This window comes from Salvelinus fontinalis, chromosome 25, assembly GCF_029448725.1.
Source record: "Salvelinus fontinalis isolate EN_2023a chromosome 25, ASM2944872v1, whole genome shotgun sequence".
Taxonomy (NCBI): domain Eukaryota; kingdom Metazoa; phylum Chordata; class Actinopteri; order Salmoniformes; family Salmonidae; genus Salvelinus; species Salvelinus fontinalis.
This window is the reverse complement of record NC_074689.1, coordinates 3,014,549-3,041,953: the sequence shown is the minus strand read 5'-3', so window position 1 is coordinate 3,041,953 and position 27,405 is coordinate 3,014,549. Positions and strand designations below refer to the sequence as shown.

Below are 27,405 nucleotides of genomic sequence, written 5' to 3'. Positions count from 1 at the left end.
CCTTCAATGTTACAGACATATTTTTGGTACCCTTCCCCAGATCTGTGCCACGGCACAATCCTGTCTCGGAGCTCTACGGACAATTCCTTCGACATCAGGGCTTGGTTTTTGCTCTGACATGCACTGTCAACTGTGGGACCTTTTCTATAGACCGGTGTGTGCCTTTCCAAATCATGTCCAATCAATTACATATCCCAAGTGGACTCCAAGTTGTAGAAACATCTCAAGGATGTTCAATGGAAACAGGATGCACCTGAGCTCAATTTTGAGTCTCATAGTAAAGGGTCTGAATACTTATGTAAATAAGGTATTTATGTTTTTTTTTAACTTGTTTTTGCTTTGTCATTATGGGGTATTGTGTGTATATTGATGAGGGGAAATTATAATTTAATCTATTTTAGAATATGGGACCATACAGAGGCCAAAATGATAGACTATTGTGTAGTTAGATGAGAAGATACTGGCTGTATGACTGGACATTTGTCTCCTGTAAGAATGACACATTCATCATCACCAATATATGGGTAGCACAAACCAGCCAACAGAATGGCATGCAAAATTAATACACAACTGTTCTGTGTGTAATTTAGCATGTTATCTTACAGGGTAAGCTAGTGATTTGAAATCAGTACTCTTATATTGGAACCAACAGTTCAATGTATTGATGTGACAGAATAATATAAACAAACTAGAATAATTGTTTCAATGCGACCTTGAGCACGCCAGTCTGTTAGTAGTTCTGTCAGCCGTTGAAACAAGTAGATAGAATAACTTTCATTTGTTTTAATTATTAGTGTCGGTCGAACAGGGCGAAAATGATCATATTCATTCTGCAACCCGTTCTGCAGCCATGTGAAGCACATGTGTATCAAGTACGGATAATGCGGGCTAGACATCCTGCAAAAACAACATATGGCAAAACGCATGTGCATCTGGTGGACATATGGCGTCAGAACAAATTAAAGCTGACGAGTGATGTGAGGAAAGTGGGAAAAGGATGGTTGTTCAGTTTGGAACGCATTTTTCTTTTGCTGGGGGGGGGGGGGGGGGGGGGGGGGGGGGTCGCCGCTTTGCCCCAAACGTCACACTACAGGCACCCTGGAAGTTAAGTTTGCATTATCAGCCTTTCGAGCTGCTGCTGGGAGAGGGAACAAACGTCTAACCTCAATGCTTGAAATACATTTTTAATATTTGTCTACTTGTTTATTTTCGTTGTCTAAAAATGAAGTGCCTTCCCACCGGATTCATCCTAAAAAGTGCCTTATTTCCCTTATTGCTCACCTTTCCATTGATCTATGGAACGCGGTCCCGGTATAACCAGGGATATAACATGTTCCAGGGAAGCGCATACTCTGGCTCAGAACAAAGACAGAGGAATAAGTGAGTGAAACTTTCAGGAAAGTTTATACTGTTTATACAGTAATTTGATACTTTTGTGTGTAGTTTTGACATCATTTATGGTTATTGTCTCTAATAGTCTAAATTGTCTAGAATAAACCTATTTTAATTATTTCTTATGCCTCTTACTGTAGGCCTATACTGAATTAGATGTTTTTCTATTTAGCATCGACAGAACAAAAAAAGCTCATTCGTATAGGCCTACACATATAGCTTGATATTTGTACAATTCCACTGCAATCTCATAAAATAATGAAATCAACCTGTTTGTGGTAGGCTATAGAATGATTTAGATTATTCGACTAAATTTCTATTGAATAGGCAGGATTTTTTCGTCGTAATTTTGTGTGACACAATAAATGCTTTTCCAGAAACTGGTGCGCATACGTTGTGCACAAGAATGTGAGCTGTGCGGTCGTGGGAGGTACGGAGAGCTTTGTGCAGCCGGAGTCAGCGCCTTGCCCGAAGCATCAGCCCAACTGCGCGCAACAAGTGATGTAAGTGGAGTGCTGCTATTGTGATTAGTCTAACGAGTGGTGTTACAGCAGTGACTCAACATAATCAAGTATGATGACTTTGAACACTTATGCCCCATTCATGTGCTAGTAGGAACTAGAAAACTCTGACATTTCCGACATGTTAACTGGTTGAATGCAGCACCCGTATAACTACAACAAGTTAGCAAGTCGGAGAATTTCCGAGTTTCGTAATTCCGACAATTAACATTAACTTTGAACGTTCATTCCATGTTTCAAACAATAGAGCTAGCCAGCATGTAGTCTTAAAACCCAGAAATGGTTCATTCAGACATCCCTTTGGGAAAGAACATGGTTTTGGAATAAACACCGAAAATAAGGTCTGAGGTTAACACAAGCTCAGGAAATCTTATATGTTTTGTTCTATGAGATAATAGCAGTCAGTTAACATAACCTTTATGAATTATGAAGCCTTTGTGCTTTTTATTTTTTTTACAACTAATTCAAATTCACACATTGATGTTGGCTGATGAATATTATTTCATAGAACAAAACATATAAGATCTAAGCCCGTGTTTACCACAGACCTTTTCTGCATTTATTCAAAAACCCTACAAAAATGCCATTCATTTTCCTCATAGGCTTTGTCTAACGAACAATGGCGGAGTTGGTGCCCACAAAAAGACACCATTACTATTTCTCTAGTGTTGACGATCCATGGTTGGTCCCATCCTCTGCCTGAGACTGTCTCTAAGAAATAGTATTCAAACCACTGTTACATGATTGCATTGTTTATTGGCATACCAACTAAATGTGTGTAAATGTCTATGTGATCTTCGCACCCCCTGTCAGGTCAGTTGGGTCACTGACTGGGATAGTGTGTAGTGATACCCCAAGGACATAGGCCCTTACTTGTCCCGTCATCCTCTGTAATCTGCCTTCACCCCTTTCGATCATCAAATTATTCAATATTTACGACAGACAAGTGAATTTGATTGATTTATTCTTCATGGTCTATTTGTCAGTGTCTGCGACGAGTAAAATGTCAACGAGCCATTGAGCTTTATGGAAGATAAGGGGGAATAAAGGATTGTGCAGCTGAGAAGAATAAGTCCTTTATCTGCCTAAACTGTAAATAAGCAACTGCTTATACTGGCATGCATTGGCACTGTTACTCACAGCCCCCCTGTGCAACATCAGAGGCATCTGACACATTTCTTCCTGGGTTGGCTGCTTTCGTGTGTGTTATTATTGAACATCATGTTGGGCAACAAGCAGCCAGCTCTGAGATAATGTCCTGGGGCCAATGACGAAGCGTGGTTCCACATTTGACTGGGTGTGAAAGGTGGAAAATATGAAGCAGCTTTAAAAGGAGTGCGTGATTAATTAGGAGTGTGACAGGCTAGCTAGCCCATCTGGAGTTTGTCGTCATAAATAAACAGATCGTTATCGCTTGACAAAGCATTGTTCACATTTCATGAACATAAAGGCCCATTGAAATTTGAAAAGCAGAAGGTCACTGTAGAATAACATTCAGGGGTTTTTATGTTGTGCTCATAATTGCTAGAGTATGTCTTGGTTGAAGTCTTTCCTTTGAGATGTTCCCAATATCCTTCATGGTTATATTGATTAAATCTGTTTTTAAACTATGAATATCATTAAATTTCCTACTTTGTGAGGACTGCCAGTCAAGTTAAATCAATAAGATCTCCCCCATTGTAGAAAATGTGAATGCAGCTTCTGGTCATCCGTTTCTTTGCCATCTTTCTTTTTACCAGGTATCGGACCCAATTCCGCCCCATGTATAAGGTTGGCTATAAGCTGGTGACAGAGCTGGAGTGGAGGTGCTGTCCAGGCCACCAGGGTCAAGACTGCAAAGACTTTAAAGGCATCCCATCCAGTCAGACAGTGCTGGGGCCCCTGCCCACCCTGCCTCCTGCCCCTGATCACGTCCCAGAGACACAGGGTAGGGGAAAGTTGCTCAAACCTACCTCGCTTTGTAGAGACAGATACCTGACCCTAAACTCTACATAGAGCCCATTACATGACTGGTATGCTTGTTTTCTCATATGATTCGTTTAGGAATGTTTTTGCACTAATGTAATAATGTTAAACATAGATTACACCCTCAATTAGATGTAAGTTTCCGAGATGAAAAGAGGATTTATCCTAACCATCTGATATTCCCCCTGTAGATCTGGGACAGCAGGCATGGGGTCAGAGTGGCCACCCCTGGGGGGCAGGGAGGCAACCAGGAGGTCAGACAGGCCAAGGGCCGGCAGGGGGCCAGGGAGGGAGTCAGACGACACAGCAGCTGGAGGTGGTGGTACAGCGTCTGTCCCAGCAGATTCTAGACATGCAGGCAGCCATGACTAGCCTGTCGGCCAACCTGAGGGTGGACCTGCAGGAGGACACCAGCAAGATGCTGGTCACGCTGCTCAACGTCTTGCGGCAGCCAGACAGCGTGCGTGGGGAGCAGCAGAGCATGCTGCTGCAGGGCCTTTCCCTAGAAAAAGAATACAACACGGTGGAAATAGACAAGTTCACGAGCAAGATCAACCACCTCAACGACACCATCAACACCAAGAGCAATGTACTGGACGACCTCCAAGCCAGAGTCAACCACCATGACGGACAGCTCCACCTGCTAATGGAGGCCAGCCCGGCCTCACCCCAACCCGCTCCTCCAGCCAATGATGCGACCCTGCGCGCCTATGTGGACACAAAGTTCCACGCCCTGAAGGACGAGATGATGGAGGGCATGGAGATCAAGATGGCAGACCTGAAGAACTCATGTGACTATAAGATCCTGTCGGTGCAGGAGCAGTGTGCGGGCCAGCAGAACAGCTACCTTAGCCTGACCGAGCTCCTCGAGTCCAAGGAGATGGACCTCCGCAAGGAGCTCCAGGACTTCAAGAACCAGCTGCCTAATTCACAGAGGGGAGACGGAACCCCTCCAGGGGTGGAGGAGCTGCGAAAGGAGCTGTTCCGGGCCGCTGAGGCCCAGCTGAGCCTCCAGTCCAGCCTAGAGGAGAAGTCCAAGCCTGACCCACTCCTGCTCCGTGTGGAAGAGCTGGAGGCCCGTCTCAACATGTCGGAGAGGAGCGAGGAGGTGCGCAGCATCTTCCTGGAGGAGAAGCTGAGGAGAGAGGGGGCGGAGGGGGCCGCAGACCTGAAGAAGGCTATGGGGGACAGGATGAGCTCCATGGAGGACCGGGTCACCACTCTACTGGTGGGAATAAGCAGCCCCGTATCTGGGGCTCAGACTGTGCTAGAGGCACTGCAGAGTGCTCAGGCTCTGGAGGACAGACTCAATTCCCTAGAACAGCTGTGCTCTACGGAGTGCAAGTCTGACCAACCGGCCATAGAGCGCATTCAACAGAACCTCCAGGTCTACAGAACTAGCCTAGACACAATGCAGTCTAGCATCAATGGGCATTCAGCTAGTCTTGGAGACATGGAAAAGTTTGTCCAAGGGCAGCTCCTGAACCATACCGCCAGTCTTACAGATGTGCAGGAAGAAGTAGGAGCTCTTAAAGGACGTATGGGAGGACAGGAGGGCTCTCTGTCAGCAATGGGTCTCTCTCTTAGACAGCAGTCCCTGGAGCTCCAGGGACAGCTTCTGAACCACAGTGCCACTCTTACAGGCGTGGAAGAAGCACTAGGAGCTCTCAGTGGGCGTATGGGAGTACAGAAGGGCTCTTTGTCAGACTTGGGTGTCTCTTTCAGTGCTAATCTTAAAGATGTGGAGAAAGAGCTGGGAGCTCTTAGTGGGCGTATGGGAGAGCAGGAGGGCTCTCTGTCGGCCCTGGGTCTCTCTCTCAGCCAGCAGTCCCTGGAGCTCCAGCAACTGAACACCTTTTGCCTGAGCAGTGCAGGGCCAGCCCAGGAGGCCAAGGACCTGCTAGAGCTCCACCTGACCCAGAGAGAGGAGCTGAGGGCCAGGCTGGAGGAGCTGGGCCGGGAGGTGAGGGCTGAGGCAGACCACTGCAGGAACAGGACCGAGGACGTAGCACTGGACGTTGCCAGCATGGACAGCCGGGTTATCAGCTTGGAGAACGTGTGTGGTAGGCTGGAACCCATCTCCAGCAGCCTGCAAAGGATCAAGGAGGGGCTGAACAAGCATGTGACCGGCTTGTGGAACTGCGTCAACCAGATCAACGGCACCTTGCAAGCCCACACCAAGGATATCAGAGGACTGAAGGGAACATACCAGAACCTCCAGGACCACTACTCGGGCATCACCCAGGCCCTACATCATCTGACCACCAGTCCTGAGAACACTGGTAAGACTTGACATTGAGATTGACAACTTTGCTTGCTTAAAATTTGCATGATTATTCCAATCCTCCAGGTTGTATCTCCCATATGTTCTTAAACCTACAGCTCCCCTGCAACAACTTTCTCCTGCTAAGTTTCCTACTGGTTACATTGCAGTAATATAATAATAATAAGATACACTGAGTGTACAAAACATTAGGAACACCTTTCTAATATTGAGTTGCACCCAATTTTTGCCCTCGGCACAGACTATATTCGTTGGGGCATGGACTCCACAAGGTGATGGAAGCATTCCACAGGGATGCTGGCTCATGTTGACTCCAATGCTTCAGCGTTCCACAGGGATGCTGGCTCATGTTGACTCCAATGCTTCCCACAGTTGCTTCCATTTAGCAGATGCCAAACTTAGTCATGCGTGCATACATTTTACGTATGAGTGGTCCCGAGAACCGAACCCACTATCCTGGCAGTGCAAGCACCATGTTCTACCAACTGCGCTACAGAGGACCACTACAATATAAGGGCAATTCCACGATAATGGAATTGTGTTGAGAATCACATTTTTCACTTTCAAATGTATAACAAACAACAAACAGCAAAGTTTGGTAACAGAATTTCTGTAAAATCTCTCGTTTTTTTTATGTGACCATGTTTTCCAAAAACTCTTTGGAAAGAATGGGGTGTCAGCTATGACATGATACATTGACTTTGGGGGGGAAAAAATATTTTGGTTAATGAACTAGAGTAAGTGAAGTACACTCGGTAACAGAATTGCGGTAACGGAATGGGTCCCCGATCTAGACTACACAGAAATGCATAATTATGGATATGAATGTCATTCTCTTCATGGTGATGTATCCTAAATAGGTACACAAAAAGTTAAAATATGCAATATCCTCCTTTGCATGTTTTGGTATTATTCTACACATTGGCTATTATTTTAATGTTCTCCACCCCCAAACAAATCTGACTGGACAAAATCTGAATCTATCATAGATGTCTGTTTCACAAGTTAGAGTAGACTTCATTGCATTAGAGTTCAGTACAGTACATTATCCTCTACCAAGCACCTACCCCGGGTCCGGGAGCACCCCCCACCCCCCCCACACTGATTAGCATCGCTAGCATAGCGTCACAATTAAATAGTAGCATCTAAATATCATTAAATCACAAGTCCAAGACACCTAATGAAAGATACAGATCCTGTGAATAAAGCCACAATTTCAGATTTTTATAATGTTTTACAGGGAAGACACAATATTTAAATCTATTAGCTAAACACGTTAGCAAAAGACACAATTTTTTTACTCCAACAGTTTTTTCCTGCGTCAGTAGCTATCACTAATTCGACTAAATAAAAATATATATAGCCACTAACCAAGAAACAACTTCATAAGATGACAGTCTGATAACATATTTATGGTATAGCATAGTTTTTTTTTGAAAAATGTGCATTTTTCAGGTATAAATCACAGTTCTACATTGCAGCTGCAATCTGAAATAGTGCCGACGCAGCCAGAACAATTACAGAGACCAACGTCATATAACTAATTACTTGTCTTAAAACATTTCAGAAAAAATACACAGCGTACAGATATTGAAAGCCCAACATCTGGTGAATCCAAACAATATTTCAGATTTATTAAATGTTTTATAGCGAAAACAAAATGTAGCGCTAAATTAGCATAACCACGCCAGCCAGAACCAGCTGGGCGCCCCCGACCAGTTCACATGCACGACAGATATATGAAATAACATCGTAAATTGGGTCTTACTATTGCTGATCTTTCATCAGAATGTTGATCAAGGTGTCCTTAGTCCTGATGAGTCGTTCAATCCATTCATAATGGCAACTTTCCCTCTTCATTTAGCATAGGTACTGGTCGACTGGCACGGTTCTGTCCAAAGTAAAAAAACTCACAGAACGGAACACGGCAAAACTCCCGAAAAAATTCAAATAATCTGATTAAACTATATTGAAAAAACATACATTAAGATGATATGGTCACATGTATCAAACAAACTTCGAGACGGAGATAGTTTTCATCCGTAACGGCAGCAAAACAGTAGACAATCGCACCTCCAAATCGCGCGATTCAGAGAACCGGAAGTTGTCGGTCACGCCAAAGAAATAGGTCTTATTTCACGTCAGTACAAGATAAACAAAAAATGTCTCCTCTGACGTCCTCTTGACACCCAGAGGAAGACGAATGAAGTGTGTTTCGGGTCATAGGTGGCGTGACCATATATAGGCAGAGCGTTGAAGCGAGCATAGAAGCGAGCATACACATCTTGCATTCTTCTTCTTGGTCAGGGAAAGTGCTGTCAAATGACTTCTGTTTCACTCAGAGACAAAATTGAAACGGTTTTAGAAACTATAGATTGTTTTCTATCCAATGGTATTAATTATATGCATATAGTAAGAGCAATAATTGAATAAGAGGCAGTTTAATCTGTAGAGGAAATTATGCTAATGCGAAAACAGCACCCCCTGTATTCTCAAGAAGTTATACTGTACTGAATTATAGTTTACTCAACTTATTTTTACTTTACTGTACTGTGCTCTCCATCTATGATTTGGTTAATTTTGGTCATGACGGGGCCAAAAATCAACATCTGTGGACGTTGAAATCAAGGCCAGGGTGGACCAGATTTCAACTACTTTTCAGCGTACATGGACGTCCGTTTGTTGGTCAGTGCTCAGTGGATAAGAATGATAGTTACAGTAAATGGAAAGAGAGGGGGCTCATGGGTAGGTGTCAGTAAGAGCCGGGAGAGGTGACATTAACTAGCGAGAGCGAGAGGTTGTTTAATAGAACCTTTATTTAACTGAGCAAGTAAGTTAAGAACGAATTCTTATTTACAATGACGGCTTACCCCGGCCAAACCCTAACCCGGACGACGCTGGGCCAATTGCGTGCCGCCCTATAGGACTCCCAATCACAGCCGGTTGTGATACAGCCTGGAATCGAACCAGGGTCTGTAGTGACGCCTCTAGCACTGAGGTGCAGTGCTTTAGACCGCTGCGCTACTCGGGAGCCTTAAACACCAGACGACAGAAAGAAAAAGAAAACCTTTGAGTTGAACGTAACCGTAACCGTATGCCAGTGGAAGGGAGGACTGTAAGCAGGTGTCCCAACGGTGGTTTGTGACTACTATCATTTCTCGTGACTACTATCATACTATCATGTAGCCAATTAAATTACATGAATTCCGTCACGGATTTTCCAGAAATTCCATTACCGATTTGGTAACAGAATTTAGAGTTTTAACCACTTAATCATTCATAAACCAATAGATATCAGTAAAAACACTAACTAATTGGTAGATCTACCCTTACTTGTTACTTCTGTGAACTTTTCATTATACTACTCCCTCATGAAGGAGAGAAATGTGCAAATATCTTAACGATATGCAGGTTTTTGGTAACAGAATTTCAAGGCAAAGGACAATTGTTCTTAAACAAGGCAAATAATTTCTCCAAAACTATAAGTGTTGTTATTAGTTGGCAGGGTTGTTAACTTCAACATTATTGGGTTTTGAAGTATTTTTACTACCTTTTTAAGACTCTGGTAGATATTTTCTAAGACCACTCTTCCATCTGTTTGACCAGAAATCAAAGCCTTTGCTAATAATTAGAATGGAAAAAGGATTGAAAAATGTATTTTTATTATTTTCTCTTACTTTTCATTTGACACCCGATTTGACATGCTCCTATAAACTTCACACGTTGGTGCTCATGGGTCCTTTTACATGGGAATGACCATCACCCAGGTGGTCCAGTAGCAGAGACTGGAGATGACAATCAAATGGGGCTAATAAGATCAACTTCAGAGCTGCAGCTGGGGCCAATTTGAGTTGTATTGAATATAAGACGGTTAGTTGAGTGTATGAGAAGAGAGAGAGAGAGAGAGAGAGAGAGAGAGAGAGAGAGAGAGGGGAAGCTGGATTTCCATCTCGCTGCATTCTGACTCCGAGGCGGCAGCAATGATTGAACACACATGGTCTTTTTAATAGACCCGGTTTGTGTTAAGCAATGCCTGAGCTTTAAGGGATTATTACCGTGCGTGCATGCATTTCTGTTGTAACTACTTTTGTCGTGACTAATCTTGCTGTCCCATGGTCATCTGTGAGTTCAAAAACCCCATATCCTTTTACATGACGGATAACTCGTGTGGACATGGACTAAGTTATAAATGATGGTGCCCAGGTGACTCAACCGGGAATAAAGGCATTAGAAGCACACTCCATAACATTTATGAGCATAGTGCCTCTTCTTCTGAATACAGCTCAACATGACTTACTGGTTGACAGAGCAGCTCTGCACGCTCCTGTCTGGAAGTCCCATGGGGAAGGGGCCCTGGTTCTGGCTGTGAAGCCAGAGGTAGAAACTTTAGATCGGAGTCACCGTTTCTCATTCCTGGGTGTAGCTCTGGAAGTCAAGTGTGAGCCTTAATAACCGTCTTACTTAGAAAGACAGATGTCACACTTTTCCCATCGTGCGAAACGTGCACATGGAGACTCTTAAGAAATGAAGCGGCAGTAGCCCGCCCTTCACTTGTAACAACTTATATTTAAAATCAGTATTCTGTCCCCTGGAATGTTTGGGTTGTAACCCCTCAGAGGGCAGCTCGTTATTCATATGTTCCAGACTGGATGCTGTTTTACCACGGGTCACATTGGGATGTCTTTCTCTCATACTTGGCTCACTGCTTCGCTTTTGTCCTGGACTGGTCTCTGGCTTGCACAGCTGACTACTTATAAGGAAGTGGAAAGTGATGTCCATTATAGGGACGTCTGTCATTGGCTTATCAATTGTCTACTTATAGGAACCAATCAGATGGTTTGTTATTTGAGAGCCGAGTGGCCCAAGTGTCTCAGTGGGTTCAGATCAGGTGCCTCTGGGTTGATATGACATGACACCCTCCTACCTCCTTACTCTTCCCCTCAGTGCCCTTGTGTTCCATCCCTCTCCATATCTCCCTGCACCCTTTTGCTCTGGTGTTGTTGAATCTGTTTAGCACACTGGCCTGGCCGTGTCTCTCTCCTCTCTCTAAATAAAAACACAGGGCTCTATTTTTGACTGCCGCTAAGGGGGCGCAAGTGTCAAATGCACGTTGGTTTGCCATTTCATCATGTAAAAACTGGCGCACTGGCATATTCCAGCCCTGACACCAGGTTTGGCATTTTACCTGTCTAATTTTAGCTCGCTTGCGCTGAGGTGGGACGGGTGGCAACATTTGAGCTGTGTCCTTAAAAACAAGTGTAAAAGTGACAATTTCATGTAGCTGTAATGGGAAGTTTTTAAGACCCACAAAGCAGGTCTTATCAGTAACGCAGTTGATAATGGCATGGATTTTGAGAGCGGAAGAGCAGCCTATCCAGCCATGGCGCACAGTGCCCATGGAAGGAGAGATGTGCCTTTTGTCCTGGTGAATCTCATATTTAGAAACATTAAAAAACTATTGGTTTCCCCCATTTCCATTTAATTTGATTAAAAACCAAGCATAGCCTAACCTCCCCGTAATTAATCAAGGCTGGTTTAGCAGCATTACACAGCTGCATGTTTTTATCCTGGCCATTAGCCAAAAGTAGACTAAAAATAAAGGAGTTTTTTTAAATGGTCTACTGAGAATCCTTTGAAATATTTTTGCCTTCATGCTTTTCCTTATTCACAATTCACATACCTCAATCAATCAAATGTTTTTATAAAGCCCTTTTTACATCAGCAGATGTCACAAAGTGCTATACAGAAACCCAGCCTAAAACCCCAAACAGCAAGCAATGCAGATGTAGAAGCACGATGGCTAGGAAAAACTCCCTACAAAGGCAGGAACCTAGGAAGAAACCTAGAGAGGAACCAGGCACTGAGGGGTGGCCAGACTTCTTCTGGCTGTGCTGGGTGGAGATTATAAATGAGTGACGGCCATTAAGGCAAGAATGTTCTTCATGATGTTCATTGATGACCCAGCAGGGTCGAATCATAATCACAGTGGTTGGAGAAGGGTGCAAGAGCTCAGTACCTCAGGAGTAAATGTCAGTTTGCTTTTCATAGCTGTGTATTCAGAGGTCGAGACAGTCGAAAACAGCAGGTCTAGGACAAGGTAGCACATCCGGTGAACAAGTCAGGGTTCCATAGCAACAGGCAGAACAGTTGAAACTGGAGCCTCAGCACGATCAAGTGGACTGGGGACAGCCAGGAGTCATCAGGCCAGTTAGTCCTGAGGCATGGTCCTAGGGCTCAGGTCCTCTGGGCGGGGAGAGAGGGAGACACCAGATAAGACAGATTTACACCAGATATAACAGACCGACCCTAGCCTCCTGGTACATAGACTTTTGCAGCATGGATAGATACCTACATTTCACTTGTTCAAGTAGGTTGTCCATCCCCATTTTCAAAGAGCGCCCCTCGTCCTATTACCAAAGACACACTCCTCCAAACTATTCAGTCGTCCTATAATGTCATATCAACGGCAGATTATTTTGAGAATCTTCTACGCACACAGGCAACTATACAATCGACAGGAACCTAGCATTTTGTATGGGGAGGCAGGTAGCCTAGTGGTTAGGGCGTTGGGCCAGTAACAGAAAGGTTGCTGGATCAAATCCCCGAGCTACAAGGTACAAATCTGTCGTTCTGCCCCTGAACAAGGCAGTTAACCCACTGTTCCCCGGTAGGTAGTCATTGTAAATAAGAATTTATTCTTAACTGGCTTGCCTAGTTAAATCAAGGTTAAAAAATAGATGTGTGAATGTTATACGTAAAAGACATTTAGGCCTACAGTACGTGTACACACAGTGCTATGGAAAGAGAGAAGCGATTTATGCATCTGACCCGATCCTTAAAAAAAAAAAAAATTGTTGGTGGTTGAATTAAAAAAAAAAAAAAATTGATTAAAAACCAACCTTTTTAGAAAGTTTGACCGTCCATGAATGTATGGCTCGAATGCAATGCAATTTCGTCTACTAGTTCTGGAAAAGTGCAAACATGATCTGTAACATGGTTCCATGATGTTTATAACACATTACATTTGCGAGCAGTATAAATGGTGAGTGGACATTCCCCCTCTTTATATTGGATCTTTATCTAGCTGCTGTGAAAAGTTTGGATGTGTGTAAAACCCTCCATAGTCTTTAAGTTTCCTTGTCTGTATTATACGCCCACGGGGAGCAATTATGGTGCCTGGAACTGTATTTAGACAGCCTATTTAAAACAGTTTTTTTTATTATTAGAATTTGATTAGAATTATACACTTTATTTTTAGGCCTTATCAATAGCCTAGGGAATTTAATCTTGCATATTGACTACGTTTGTCATGTCCCTCTCCAGACTGCTATTTACAGTGGGCATAGCCCCCTATATCAGTGTGAATGCTCTAGCCTATGTATGTTTAACAATGGAAGTCCATATTGCAGCAATACAATTACAACAATGTGGACTGCAGACATGTTCAACATATATTTAGCAAATATGGGGCAGGCTATTTAACGAGCTAAGCTATAAGGGACTAGCATTCGAATTGGAGTTGATGACAAAGCAATGTAGAAGTAAAAACACAACTTGAAGCAACCACATATTTAGCCATGGAGCACGTTTTGATTGGCCAGTGAGGGGCATCGACACACCCACAACTTGTTAATTCATCAAAACCCAGCCCTTTCGCACCACCACTCACTACTGCACCCATAAATCCAGTTGTGAAAATAGCTAAAATATTTCTGACACACCCCCGAATCTAAAACGCCAGCGCTAAGATTTACCATTGTGTTAGGTTTGTTAAAATGTAGACCACAGGTTGCATTTCAAATGGAACCCTATCCACTATATAGTGCACTTCTTTTGACCAGAGCCCTAAGGGCCCTGGTCATAAGTAGGGCATTACAGAAGGAATAGGGCACCATTTGGGACGCAGACACATTGAGCAGTCAAGGCTTTCCCCTGAGCCACATGTTCTGCTCTGTACTGCCATGACGTCATACACACCCTACCCCCTGAAGTTAGAGCGTGAGAAAGTGCTGGATGGAGGGACCGAGATTAGGGACCCTCAATTTTTCTCAATGGTTTAGATAATAAATATCTTGATTGCTTAAAGGAAACAATCAGATTTTCCTAAAATGGCATGTTTGGCTGCTCACTGACTGACAATCCCGGCAATCCCGGCTTGACAAATGCCAAATTTAGCTTGGCTTGTTGACCGGTTAGAAAATCAAGTCCAAAACTGCTAACAGATTTGGCTCGGGTATTTATGTTTTGTGTTCATTGGTTTGAAGCTCTATTGCAAAACAACACACATTTTACAGGGCCAACCTATCCACTCATGCGCGGGAGAAAGATATTTTGTTAGGTTTATCAAAAGTGTAGTTTAAGGCAATTTCCCAAACCATTAGTGACAACCAAGCAGCTAATGAGGTCTCTCCTGACCCTACCAAACACTACCCAGAGATTAGCTGTGTGTGTGTGTGTGTGTGTGTGTGTGTGTGTGTGTGTGTGTGTGTGTGTGTGTGTGTGTGTGTGTGTGTGTAATATGCCCACCCTTGCTTTGCCTCACCACCATCCAGAGGTTTCCTGACAATGGCATCTCCACACTATACTAAGTACTACTTCCTCAGTGTGTATGATATCTTGTGAATGTGCAGATGTTTGTGTCTAAAGTGAGTATGCTTACATAACAGCACATCCTTTTCATTGTGTTTGACAGAGTGGCCTCGGGTCACTAAAAGCCTGTTACAGACAACACAACACTTAAGGGTTCTGTTATGGCCAGTAAAGAGAACCTCTTCTGCCGCCACAGAGTCTATATTGTTCAGGTCAATGACCCTATGATAAATACGGCAGGTTGTCGGATGACAGTCCCACACACTGGCCAAGTGTGAAAACCCTGGGAGAGAGAGATGGCTGCGTCCCAAAGTGGCAATCGATTCGCTTTACAGTGCACTACATTTGACCAGGACCCCATGTGCTCTTGTCAAAAGAAGTGCGCTATAAAGGGAAAAGGGTGCCATTTGGGACGTAGCGCTCTGGCATTACAGGTGCTGGCCAAGATAGTCCAGAGCAGTGGCGGTCGGTGAAGGAGGACAATATTTAGTTTTTATGAGCATGGCCTTCTGACAAATCACTGGGCTCCCACTGCAGTAAAGACGTCACTTTAGTCTCTTGCTAAAACCACCATGTAACTGCTAATTTCTATTCCGCACTGTCCCACTAAACGAATGTGATATATTCATTTTTACAGGTTTAAGATGAAGATATTCAATTATCACTTTTTCCCCTGAAAGTAGACTTTAGGTCCAAACTAAAGTGAATGCATTTATTCCTAGATCCCAGACTCTGGATCGTGTCTGTTTTGGCTCAGGCTGACTCGTAAATCTTGTCGGTGGTACTAAACTGCTGTACAGTGGTTATGATGTGGTATGTAACATGGGTGACCACACGGATTCTTACGTGTCCTCAGACTGGTGGAGGGAATACTGTGCGGCTGTGAATGTAGGGTTTTCCGGATACATTGTAACACTCCCTCCAAGGCTACAGCCAGGGGCTCCCAGCTGCAATTGTTTACATCCACCTCTTTAATCATGGTGCACACATGCACACACACGTCGGAGCTCCATCCTTTAATCATTACCCTGGGATTGGGGCTGAGATTGGCATTCAGTCGGAGTCATCCAGGCCCAGCCGACAACTACACACACACTCAGCGTCACACGTGTAAATGCCGCCTCAGTCCCTCCTGTGGTGTTTTACAGGTTCCTAGTAGTCCCTTCTCTGTGTAGTGTTTAATAGGGAGTAGGGTGAAGTTGCCCCTAAGACTGTGATCTTAGTTTCAGTTAAGCATTTTCCACACTAATGGTTAAGGTTGGGGAAGTTGATCCTAGATAAGAGTTCTGGTCACACCTGTTGCTGATACATATATAAAATCGGGCACACAGCCATGCAATCTCCATAGACAAACATTGGCAGTAGAATGGCCTTACTGAAGAGCTCAGTGACTTTCAACGTGGCACCATCATAGGATGCCAACTTTCCAACAAGTCAGTTTGTCAAGTTTCTGCCCTGGTCAACTAAGTGCTGTTATTGTGAAGTGGAAACATCTGGAAGCAACAACGGCTCTGTCGCGAAGAGGTCACAGAACGGGACTGCCGATTGCTGAAGTGCCTAAACATAGGCTATACTCGGTTGCAACACTCACTGCTGAGTTCCAAACTGCCTCTGGGAGCAACGTCAGCACAAGATCTGTTCGTCGGGAGCTTCATGAAAAAATGGGTTTCCATGGCCGAGCAGCTGCACACAAGCCTAAGATCTCCATGCGCAATGCCAAGTGTCGACTGGAGTGGTGTAAAACTCGGCGCAATTGGACTCAGGAGCAGTGGAAACGGGTTTTCTGGAGTGATGAATCACGCTTCACCATACGGCAGTCCAAACGGACTAATCTAGGTTTGGCGGATGGATGCCAGGCGAACCCTATCTGCCCGAATGCATAGTGTGCCAACTGTAAAGTTTGGTGGAGGAGGAATAATGATCTGCGGCTGTTTTTCATGGTTCGGGCTAGGCCCCTTAGTGCCAGTGAAGGGAAATCTTAACTCTACAGCATACAATGACATTCTAGACGATTCTGTGCCTACAACTTTGTGCACCAGTTTTGGCCCTTTCCTGTTTCAGCATAATGCTCCCGTGCACAAAGCGAAGTCCATACAGAAATGGTATGTCGATCAGTTTGGAAGAACTTGACTGACCTGCACAGAGCCCTGACCTCAACCCCATCGAACACCTTTGGGATGAATTGGAACGCCGACTGCAAGCCAGGCCTAATCGCAGAACATAAGTGCCCGACCTCATTAATGCTCTTATGGCTGAATGAAATGCAGCAAATGTTCCAACATCTAGTGGAAAGCCATCCCAGAAAAGTGGAGGCTGTTATACCAGCAAAGGGGGGACCAACTCCATATTAATGCCCATGATTTTGGAATGAGATTTTCGACGAGCATGTGTCCACATACTTTTGGTCATGTAGTGTATGTGAAAATGGCACGTTTCTTATAAAGGTAGGTCGTAAAAAATGCTTCTCTGTGACATCACACGGTAGGATTAAAAGTAAGAAACTGATTTTCAAAACCTGCATCCAGTTTCTAGCTCCCCGCATCACCTGCAAATCTGTATTTGAAAATCAATGTTTAAAAAAAAAAAAGTAATTTGATTATGTCATCGGCTAGAACCTCTTAACTTTATTTTTTTTTCTTCTACAAAACGTCGAAATGCGCCATTTTCACATATGGGAAATTCCATGGTAACGGAATTACACTGAGACTTTTTCACTTCAAAATGTTACCAAACAAAAACCATTGATTTCAAAGTTTAAACAAATCATACAACTCTATGCACAAGGACACATTTGTACTATTTCCACAAAACATTTTACAAACACACACTTACTGGAAGAACTGTGCAGATGCAGTTTGGCAGCAGAATTTTGGTAAAATCTCCCTCAGTTTTTGACCACATTTTTCAGAAACTACCTGCCCTGAATTAAGATTCAAAGATGTCTGCAGAAAGAATGGGGTGTCAGCTATGACATGACACCTAGACTTTGAAAAAAATATATTTTGGTTATCGAACTACAGTAAGTGAAGTGGATTTACATCTGGTAACAGAATTATGTGAAGTGAATTACATTTTGGGACCCTGATCTGTACCAAATGCACAATTATAGCTCTGAATAGGTACACAAAGCTTGAAATATTCAATATCCTCATTTGCATATTTGGGTATTGTTCTACAAAACTGGCTATTATTCAAATGAGCTCCGCCCCCAAACAAGACCACATTTGGTTGGTACGGACCAGACCAAATCTGAACCAATCATAGACATCTATGTTTCACAAGATTTGACAGTACAGCAGAGTTCAGTACAGTAAATTATACTGCACTCTACTGTGCTGTACTGTACTAAACTCTACTGTACAGTGCTGTACTATTCTGTACTTTTCTTTATTGTACTCTACTGTTCTCTACCATGCTTTACTGTACTGTGCTGTCCAAACTTATGATTTTACAAAGTTACAGTTCATATAAGGAAATCAGTCAATATAAATTAATTCATTAGGCCCTAGTCTATGGATTTCCCATGACTGGGAATACAGATATGCATCTGTTGGTCACAGATACCTTTAAAAAAAAGTAGAGGCGTGGATCAGAAAACCAGTCAGTATCAGATGTGACCATAGAGATGATCAGGCTGTTGATTGTGGCCTGTGTAATGTTGTCCCACTCATCTTCAATGGCTGTGCGAAGTTGCTGAGCATCCCAAACATGCTCAATGGGTGCCATGTCTGGTAGGTATGCAAGCCATGGAAGAACTGGGACATTTTCAGCTTCCAGGAATTGTGTACAGATCTTTGCGACATGGGGCTTTGCGTTATTATGCTGGCACAACAATGGGCATTCAAATTGGCATCGATAAAATGCAATTGTGTTCATTGTCTGTAGCTTATGCCTGCCCATACCATAACCCCACGGCCACCATGGGGCACCCTGTTCACAACGTTGACATCAGCAAACTGCTCGCCTACACGACACCATACATGCTGTTTGCCATCTGTCCGGTACAGTTGAAACCGGGATTCATCTATGAAGAGCACACTTCTCCAGTCTGCCAGTGGCCATTGAAGGTGAGCATTTGCCCACTGAAGTCGGTTATTTTGTTGTGCAAACTCAGTTTCATCAGCTGTCCGGGTGGCTGGTCTCAGACGATCCCACAGGTGAAGAAGCCGGATGTGGAGGTCCTGAGCTGGCGTGGTTACAAGTGGTCTGCGGTTGTGAGGGTGGTTGGACATACTGCCAAATTCTCTAAAACGACATCCGAGTTGGCTTATGGTAGAAAAATTTACATTCAATTCTCTGGCAACAGCTCTGGTGGACATTCCTGCAGTCAGCATGCCAATTGCACTCTCCCTCAAATTTTAGGGTGGCCTTTTATTGTCCCCAGCAAAAGGTGCACTTGTGTAATTATCATGCTGTTTAATCAGCTTCTTGATATGCCACACCTGTCAGGTGGATGTTTCCAGTCTGTCAGTCCTGAGATTGCTAAATAAATGTTCTTCTTAGAAAAGAGTTTGCAGCAGAAGCAGAAGAGGCTGTTTCTTTCAGAATGCACCAATCATCTTCTAGGGATTTTTTCACCACTTACCAAGGTCTTCCTGAAATACTGGTGGTGGAAACTTCTTCTATCACTCTCATTCCTTGGGGAAACAAAGTTAGGTGGTACCTCACTTGGTCGTCTGCAAACTAGTTGTGTCCGAATTCTGTCCGTCAGAACTGAAGGCCAGTCAGCAGGGTCTGTAGACAGTGGTTCATCCTCAGCAGCAGGGTTTGGTGGGAATGCTGCTACAGGCATTTCTAATGGAGAGCACATGGGCATTCGTTTACACACGTTATTCACAGCACTCATAGTGGTGGAACATCCCACATACATACCCAGTAATAATAAAATCAGCATTGTTACCTACAATATGGAAACTTGACTTTGCAAAAAGGAAATTATTTATTTTGTTTATGTTATGCAGGGATGCACACAAACACGTGTGTGTACCCACACCTGAAGAATCCTACTGGGGAGAAGTGGAAGCAAATAGGTCTTCATCCTCAGGCTCAGACAACATGTGAAAACACCTGTGTGTTTTCACAAAGGCGCCGAGATAATTTCTGAAGAAGCCTGTGTGGCTGAGGAGGTAGATGGCTCCTCATCCTGGCCAGTGCCAGAGGGTGCTCCAAAATATTTCAGAAGTGCCCCTGACTTTGCATTTAAATACAGTATGAGTCTGACACCCTAAATACATTTGTTGCACAATTAAATATACATTTCATTATGCACAGTTTATCAAAGTTTCAGAATAAGAACCAAATGAACCATGCAACCTCCTTGGCTAATACTAGTCATAAGACACCTCAAAAGACTCAATATATCACAAAAGATACAAAATATCAGCATAATATAGATGTCATTTAAGTTAGCCTACAGCATTGGAAATTCCCCTTACTGAGCTCAGGACCTAGTCAATACAATCACAGCAAACCTTTATGATGTCACCTTAAGTTAACCAAATCAATAATAATGCTGCAGGATACACACATTACCATGATGAAACGGTGTGAAATGATATCCAATGTTATGTAAGCTAGTTGGACAGAAAACAGAATATTGTCACCCTATGTGTAATAGCATAGCAAGCAACATAGGCTAACAAACATAAGTGTTAGGCTAGTATATTTCATTACATGCATAATATTATACTCATAAAAAGATGACATAGCTTTTATCTTTTGCACGTTTCTCCTCTTCTTTCCTCATTTTCCTAAACTGGGCACCTGATGGCTTAGACCTTTTCTTATCCATTTGTTGATTTGGCACTCGAGCATCAATACATTACCCATCTCCCAACACTGTCAACCAAGAGTCAAGACTAAACCAATTCACCTTGGTGAGGTTCATACTGGTTTTATATTATTAACGATTTCGCACAAACCCCCCCAAAAAATATGTCTGTCAAACTATATATTCACAGTATTATGAATTAATTGTGGTTTATTTAGTAGCATTTCGTAAGTGTGACTGATTTTACTAAGTGCATTAGTACTGTGCAAAGTTAGAGGTGTGCTATTTGATAGATTCCCCCACTCCCCCTACCTTGGGCTTCCAGTGGGGAGACCTGAGGTCAACCTACCCCTGCTCCCCTCCCCATCTCGTGCTTCTGAGTGGGAGACCTTCCCAGGCAGTAGCCTGCCGAGTTCACAAACTAGAATCAAGTGGCCCACTCCGACAAGGTTAATTGACCCACAGTCCCACACGGTGACATGATATCATTGACGTAACGTGCAAATGAGCGATAGAAAACCGATCACGCAAATGTCACCATTCTACATTTTTTGGTGCAGGTGCCCCGTGCTGCCCCCGGCAAGATACCTAAATCCGCCACTGACTGTGTCAGTAGTTGTTCAAAGTTGTGCAGCATTGTGAAGTTCCTCTCTGACGTCGAATGCATGTGTTCCTACAACACAGAAGACTTGAGGCTACAGGGCTGCTGAAGGCAGTGACGGACCCCGGCTTTAAGTTTACAGCCACCATGGTGTACAGAATCGTCGGTCTTCTCGATCCTCCAAACAAATTACTCCAGGCAAAAGCAACGGATCTTTACACTGGAGTCAAAGTGGGTCCTCAGTGTGTTGGTGTGTGTCAAGAAGCTGAGGTGCGTCAGCGAGCCCGAAGCCATTTGGGAACAGTGCCGTACCAGTGGCACTGATGCACCAGCTCCAAGCAAATGACAACGTTATGGAAGTACAAATTCTCAGCAATACGTGGTGGACAGTACAGTAGGCCAGCAGGACAGAGGAGAAGAGACTGCGTGTAAAAGACTGTTCTTCAGCATGTTGGATGCTGTCATTGGTGAAATGTCAGAACGATTCAGCGAATGTAACAGCCAACAGCTGTCAGCTGGTGGAGGCCCTGTGTGCCCTTGACCCAGAGATACATGACTTTCTCAAAAAAGGTGAAAACACTGCGCTGGAGCTAAGCAAAACAGATTTGATGGACGCTAGGTTTAGTGACGCCCGCTATGGCTCCAATGAGGACAAATGGCCCCACTTGATATCCTGCCATGATTCTCTAGGCCCCTCCACTATTCCTACCGTGCTTACTACACTGAAACATGGACTGACTTTTGGGGCATCCACAGCCACATGCAAGAACTCGTTTTCCACTTTGACAAAGGTGTTCAGTTAGCACAGAAGAAGCATGCTACACCTAAGTAAAGCTCAACTAATCTAACTGGCATTTTAGGGGGATCTTACGTGAAGATTTCGGGGAGAATGGAATGATCGATGACTCAGGAAGTTCCACAGAGCATCAAGGAGGCTGCAACTCTTTTGAAAAGTTGTAGATTGAAACCATGTAGCTGGTTGGTTTTTACCCAGTTTCCTCCCCAATTTCGTGGTATCCAATTGGTAGTTAGTCCTGTCTCATCACTGCAACTCCCGTACGAACTCCCGTACGAACTCGGAGAGGCGAAGATTGAGAGCCGTGCGTCCTCCGAAACACAACCCAACCAAGCTGCACTGCTTCTTGACACAATGCCCACTTAACTCGGAAGCCAGCCAAACCAATGTGTCGGAGGAAACACCGTGCACCTGGCAACCGTGTCAGCGTGCACTGTGCCTGGCCCGCCACAGGAGTCGCTAGTGCGCGATGGGACAAGGACATCCCTGCCGGCCAAACCCTCCCCTAACCCGGACGGCACTGAGCCAATTGTGCGCCGTCCCATGGGTCTCCCGGTCGCGGCCGGCTGTGACAAAGCCTGGACTCGAAACCCAGAATCTCTAGAGGCACAGTTAGCACTGCGATGCAGTGCCTTAGACCACTGCACTACTCGGGAGGCCCGGGTGGTTGGTTTATATTGAAATCTTGCTTTAGTTTGTAGGGCGCTGCCCATGGTGCTGATGGAGCGCGGCGGAGATTTCGTGCCATTGAACCTGTCACTTCTTTGTCAAAAGCATTTGAATGTGTATGTTTTATTGTGGTATAGCCAGATAAGGGTAATTCAATAATATTCCAATGCAAAAAAAAAAAAAAATGTGTCACTTTATCCTGGCATCGAGTCTGATGTGTGGTGTGGTCTTTAATAACCTCTGTTTAGGTCACTGATGACAGGGAGAGGTAATGACTCACTGTTTAGATGCTAATGACAGAATCTCTCAGGCATATTGAGAAAGATTCTATACAATAACTGTACTTTCATGTAAAATGACTAGAGAAAGTACAGTAGTAAGGTGTAAGTGCAGAGCTGTGGTCAAGTGGGTAACACTCACAGCACATGATGCCTCTGGGGTTAAATCCCCGTATCCATCCTTCCTCATGTGTCTCCAACCTATTTATCTCAAATAAAGTAAAAAAAATACTGAGGGGAGTGGAATTCCCCCCCAAAATTGAAAGAGAAGATATACTGTAACTAAAAACTACACAGAAAATGGGCCATTAAGGAAAATAATACAAGCCATTACAATGGCATGCTGTCAGTACGCAGACTATGTGCTGCATGTAGGGCCCCCGACCACTAGAAAGTCAGTCGGGGTCTCAACTTACAACAGCAGTTTTCCTCTGTCCAGTCACTGACAGCCAATCAATTAGCCCATATCAGCTAACATTTTATTGATTGCTAGGTAAGTTAGTCTAGCCAGCTATCTTGTAGTAATCACGGCCAAATTATTGACCGGGCACGCAAGACACGTGCCCAGGAGCACTCATTGATTTTGTAAGAAACTCTCACTCAGATATCATATGAACATTGCATAAGTCATGGCAAAATGTGTTGAACAGCAGGGAATCGACTTTAAAACTGCAAAATGTTCTTCCTATCCCACTCACATGAAAGGAGTTCTAAAAATGCTAAAGTTTCTTTCTGCCCCATGAAGAAATGTGTAGAATGGCAGCAAAATGTACTTTAAAACTGCAACATTTTCCCTACGCCCATGGCAAAATGTGTAGTATTGCAGGACATTAAACTTTAAAGCTGCAATATGTAACTTTTTGGGGGAGTTATAGATCTGTCAATCTCAATGAAAGCAAGTCTAAGAAGTGATAGATATGTCCTATGTGCACTATTTCTATGTGCACATATACGTTTATTTTTTGGAGGAGTCTTTCACTTTCTGTTTTGTACACCAGCTGAAATACAATATATTTGGTTATGGAAAAGTTATTTCACAGCGGTTTAGATGGTATGATGATTTTCCACATTGCTTGTTTTGTCACAAACTGAAATTAGGTAAACTATTTGAATTTTAGCAACCAGGAAATGGCGACGTGATTTCTGCATATTGTACCTTTTCTAAAGCTGCACATTTCTCTCCACCGCCAAGAGGGTGGAAATCTTGCTTAGGGCCCCCAAAACGCTAGAGGCGGCCCTACATACTGGTGTTAGTTCCCACAAACCAGCTTTTACTGGAAGGTTGACTTTACTGGAAGGAAAGTGAAAGCTTTCGCTCTAGAAGCAGAGGCTGTTTGAGTAATGACAGTGACAGCTTGACCGTTCTGTCTGAAAGGAATTCTCTCTCCGATGCCTCTCTTTTGTCTAGACATTTTGTCTTCACTGTCATTTTTGGCCCATAACTTAATGCTGACAGGGACGTGAGACTGGGAGAGTCCTACTGTCTATCAGTGTCAGGATTCATCACAACACCAGCTGGTTTGTGGTTTTATCCCTCGCGCCATCCTTTCTTTCTTTTGACGCCCTGGTTTGTCATTACCCCCTCTTTTCAGGTGTTCATGTAGGTGTGGAGGAGTCTGTTAATCCCACTGAGACCAAGCTTGTTCCTCAGCGCCCTGTCCTACCCATTGGTCCAATACCAGATGGGGTCCTACCACATATGATGGAGACTGGGGAGGCAGGAGCCCCCGGAATCATCATCTCTTCCAAACCGCCCAAAGGGGCCGACGGCAGCATGTCCACCCTCAAGGGCTTTGCTGGAGCCCCAGGTGAGATATAGGGGTAGCTGGGAGAGGCTAGGAACAAGTACAGAATGCATTTGTATATCTACACACACACACACACCCCAAGCAAGTAGGTATGTTTGCAAGATTAATTGCATGCTTTCAAAACCTCATGAAATGTATCTTCGTTATTTTACAGCCTCCCGACCTTCTACAGGGTCTTTAAAGCCTAATATGCCAGTGATTTCTGGTAAGTGCTATTTGACACATTTGATTTAATTTACTATCAATATACAATGTTGAGTCTCCTGAAAATGAACCTCTTTCAACAGTTGCCCACATTCCTCTGAGACCGTCATTTCTTAAACCATATTTAACAGGTAAGATATTTAGTACTCTTGTTAAGATAAATTCCATACTATTCCAATCAGCTACTGTATGGACAAGAATTGTCACTAACCACTTTTAAAAAATAAGTGGGAATGTGTGTCAATGTGACTCAATATATCAGATTAAACGTTAACCCTGTATCAGGTGAGCGGGTGTCCTTCTCGGCTGGTCTCAACCGCTTGCCCTTCCCTGGGGAGGTGGGCATCATCCGCTTCAACAAGGTGTTGGTAAACGATGGGGGACACTATGACCCTCACACAGGTGACGACTATATCACCAGCACACACATACAGACGTAAACTACAACCTATCAAAATAATCAAGTTTTTTAATAGTTGTACATCTAGGTGACAATACAGATTCATGTCAACTCATGTATGAGTGCCCCCTTGTGGCTGTTTCCTCTGACCCTCTTCATGTCTCCCAGGCATCTTTAACGTTCCCATGGAGGGCCGCTACCTGCTGAGTGCCGTGCTGACAGCCCAGAGAGGTGCCAGGGTGGAGGCGGTGTTCTCTGTGTCCAACCGCAGCATCCAGAGGCTGGACACGGCCGGTTACCTGCCTGATAATGGTGGAGGAGGTGGGGCTGGCTCCACCAGCTGTGACTGCGGAGGCTCTGCCTCCCTGAGCCTGGTTCTCACTCTGATGCGTGGGGACAGGGCAGGTTTAGTCATGACCGCAGGCAAACTTGCCATCTCAGAGAACACAGAGGTCCTCTCAACATTTAGCGCCGTGCTTCTCTACCCCACCCCCTCAAAAAAATAGCTGCCATGTTATAGACAAAGTTATCCCCTAAAAAAAAAGAGAACCCCACCAATGATATTGCTTTATGTAGCTCCACCCTCAAAACAACACTCCTACTTTAGATGTATGCCTTGTTCACGTGTTAGTCGGAACTAGGAAACTCTGAAATTTGACTTGCTAATTGGTTGTAGTTCTACTCGTGTCGTGTTCAACCAGTTAGCAAGATGGTACTTTCTGAGTTTCCTAGTTCCGACTAGCACGTGAACGTGGCAGTAGTATGCCCACCATTGCATGCCTTACAGGTATTTTAGTAAAACAGGTAGATTGCTTTAACGTACTATCATATTACAGAGCTTTCATACAAAAAGAGATGTATCAAATATTTGATCATAGGATTCTTATGGAGGGGACGGGGCAGGCTACTGCCATTTATGGAGTATTAACATTTAGTGATTGATTATATTTGAAATGTTTGAATGTGTGCTTGTGTTGATGTGTTCAATTTGTTTACATTTGTTGTAGTTATTTTCAAATGACTATTTTATGAGAACAATCAATTACAATACTGTACATACAGGTAACTGACAAAATAAAAGAAACGCCAACAAAGTTTCTTAATTGGGCGTGGGGCCACCACAGCTTCAATGCGCCTTGGCATAGATTCTACAAGTGTCTGGAACTCTATTGGAGGGATGCGACACCATTCTTCCACGAGAAATTCCATAATTTGGTATTAAGTTGATGGTGGTGGAAAACTTTCAGGCACCGGCCCAGAATCTCCCATAAGTGTTAAATTGGGTTGATCTGGTGACAGACAGCAATGGCATATGGTTTACATTGTTTTCATGCGCATCAAACCATTACTTGTGGATGGGGGCATTGTCATCCTATGGGGGTCATAGCCATAGTAGCCCCAAAACTTGCTAAAATGTATAAAATGCCCAGCATTTTATACATGACCCTACACATGATGGGATGTTGATTGCTTAAATAACTCAGTGTTCCACCTGTGTGGAAGCACGTGCTTTCAATATACTTTTGTATCCCTCGTTCATCAAGCGTTTCCAGTATTTTGGTAGTTACCTGTAGCATCGTTAGAGGAACTAACGTTAAACAAATAAGCTGGTCATTTTTCTACATGACAAGGGATCCAGAACTTTTCAACAAGGACAGTTGTTTTGAAAGGTCTTTTTGTATTTCAACACATCCCAATGAGTCAATGTTCTTTAGGACCAATGCCTGAAAAGGAAATGTTTCAGTACCTTTTCTTGGATCAGAGGACTTAAATTCAGCCCCGGGGGCCAGTAATAAAAGCTTTGTTTAAACAGTGGCCATGTGTTCATTAACTAGGGTATTGTGTTATTATTATAATAATATAGGCCTACATTATGACCGAATGGTATCACAGGTGTTTCTTACATGAATTACAGCGAGTTTTGATTAGGAAAAAGTGGATTGTGTGTTCAAACAACTGTAGTAGGAGGTGCTCATTTAAATAATGGAATGATGTATCAGAAGTTGGTGCAACACTCTCCATTCTAACACATTTATCTGATGAAGGTCTCTGAGCAAAATGTCACGCTGTGTTTTTAACAGAGCTGTTTAGCGAGATTGTTGGCACCATGGAGAGCTGTTCCAAAACG

The 27,405-nt window shown here is 43.8% G+C and overlaps 1 protein-coding gene across 1 annotated transcript; it reads left to right on the top strand.

The window, feature by feature from the left end:
* Positions 1-1,130: 1,130 nt before the first annotated feature.
* On the top strand, positions 1,131-27,092 carry LOC129822761 (EMILIN-2-like). Its single transcript, XM_055881146.1, has 9 exons — positions 1,131-1,380; positions 1,770-1,895; positions 3,653-3,840; positions 4,070-6,160; positions 24,458-24,673; positions 24,828-24,878; positions 24,961-25,008; positions 25,163-25,279; positions 25,446-27,092. Exons 1-9 carry the CDS (start codon positions 1,223-1,225, stop codon positions 25,781-25,783), a joined length of 3,333 nt encoding a protein of 1,110 aa, XP_055737121.1. The 5' UTR covers positions 1,131-1,222; the 3' UTR covers positions 25,784-27,092.
* Positions 27,093-27,405: the final 313 nt, after the last annotated feature.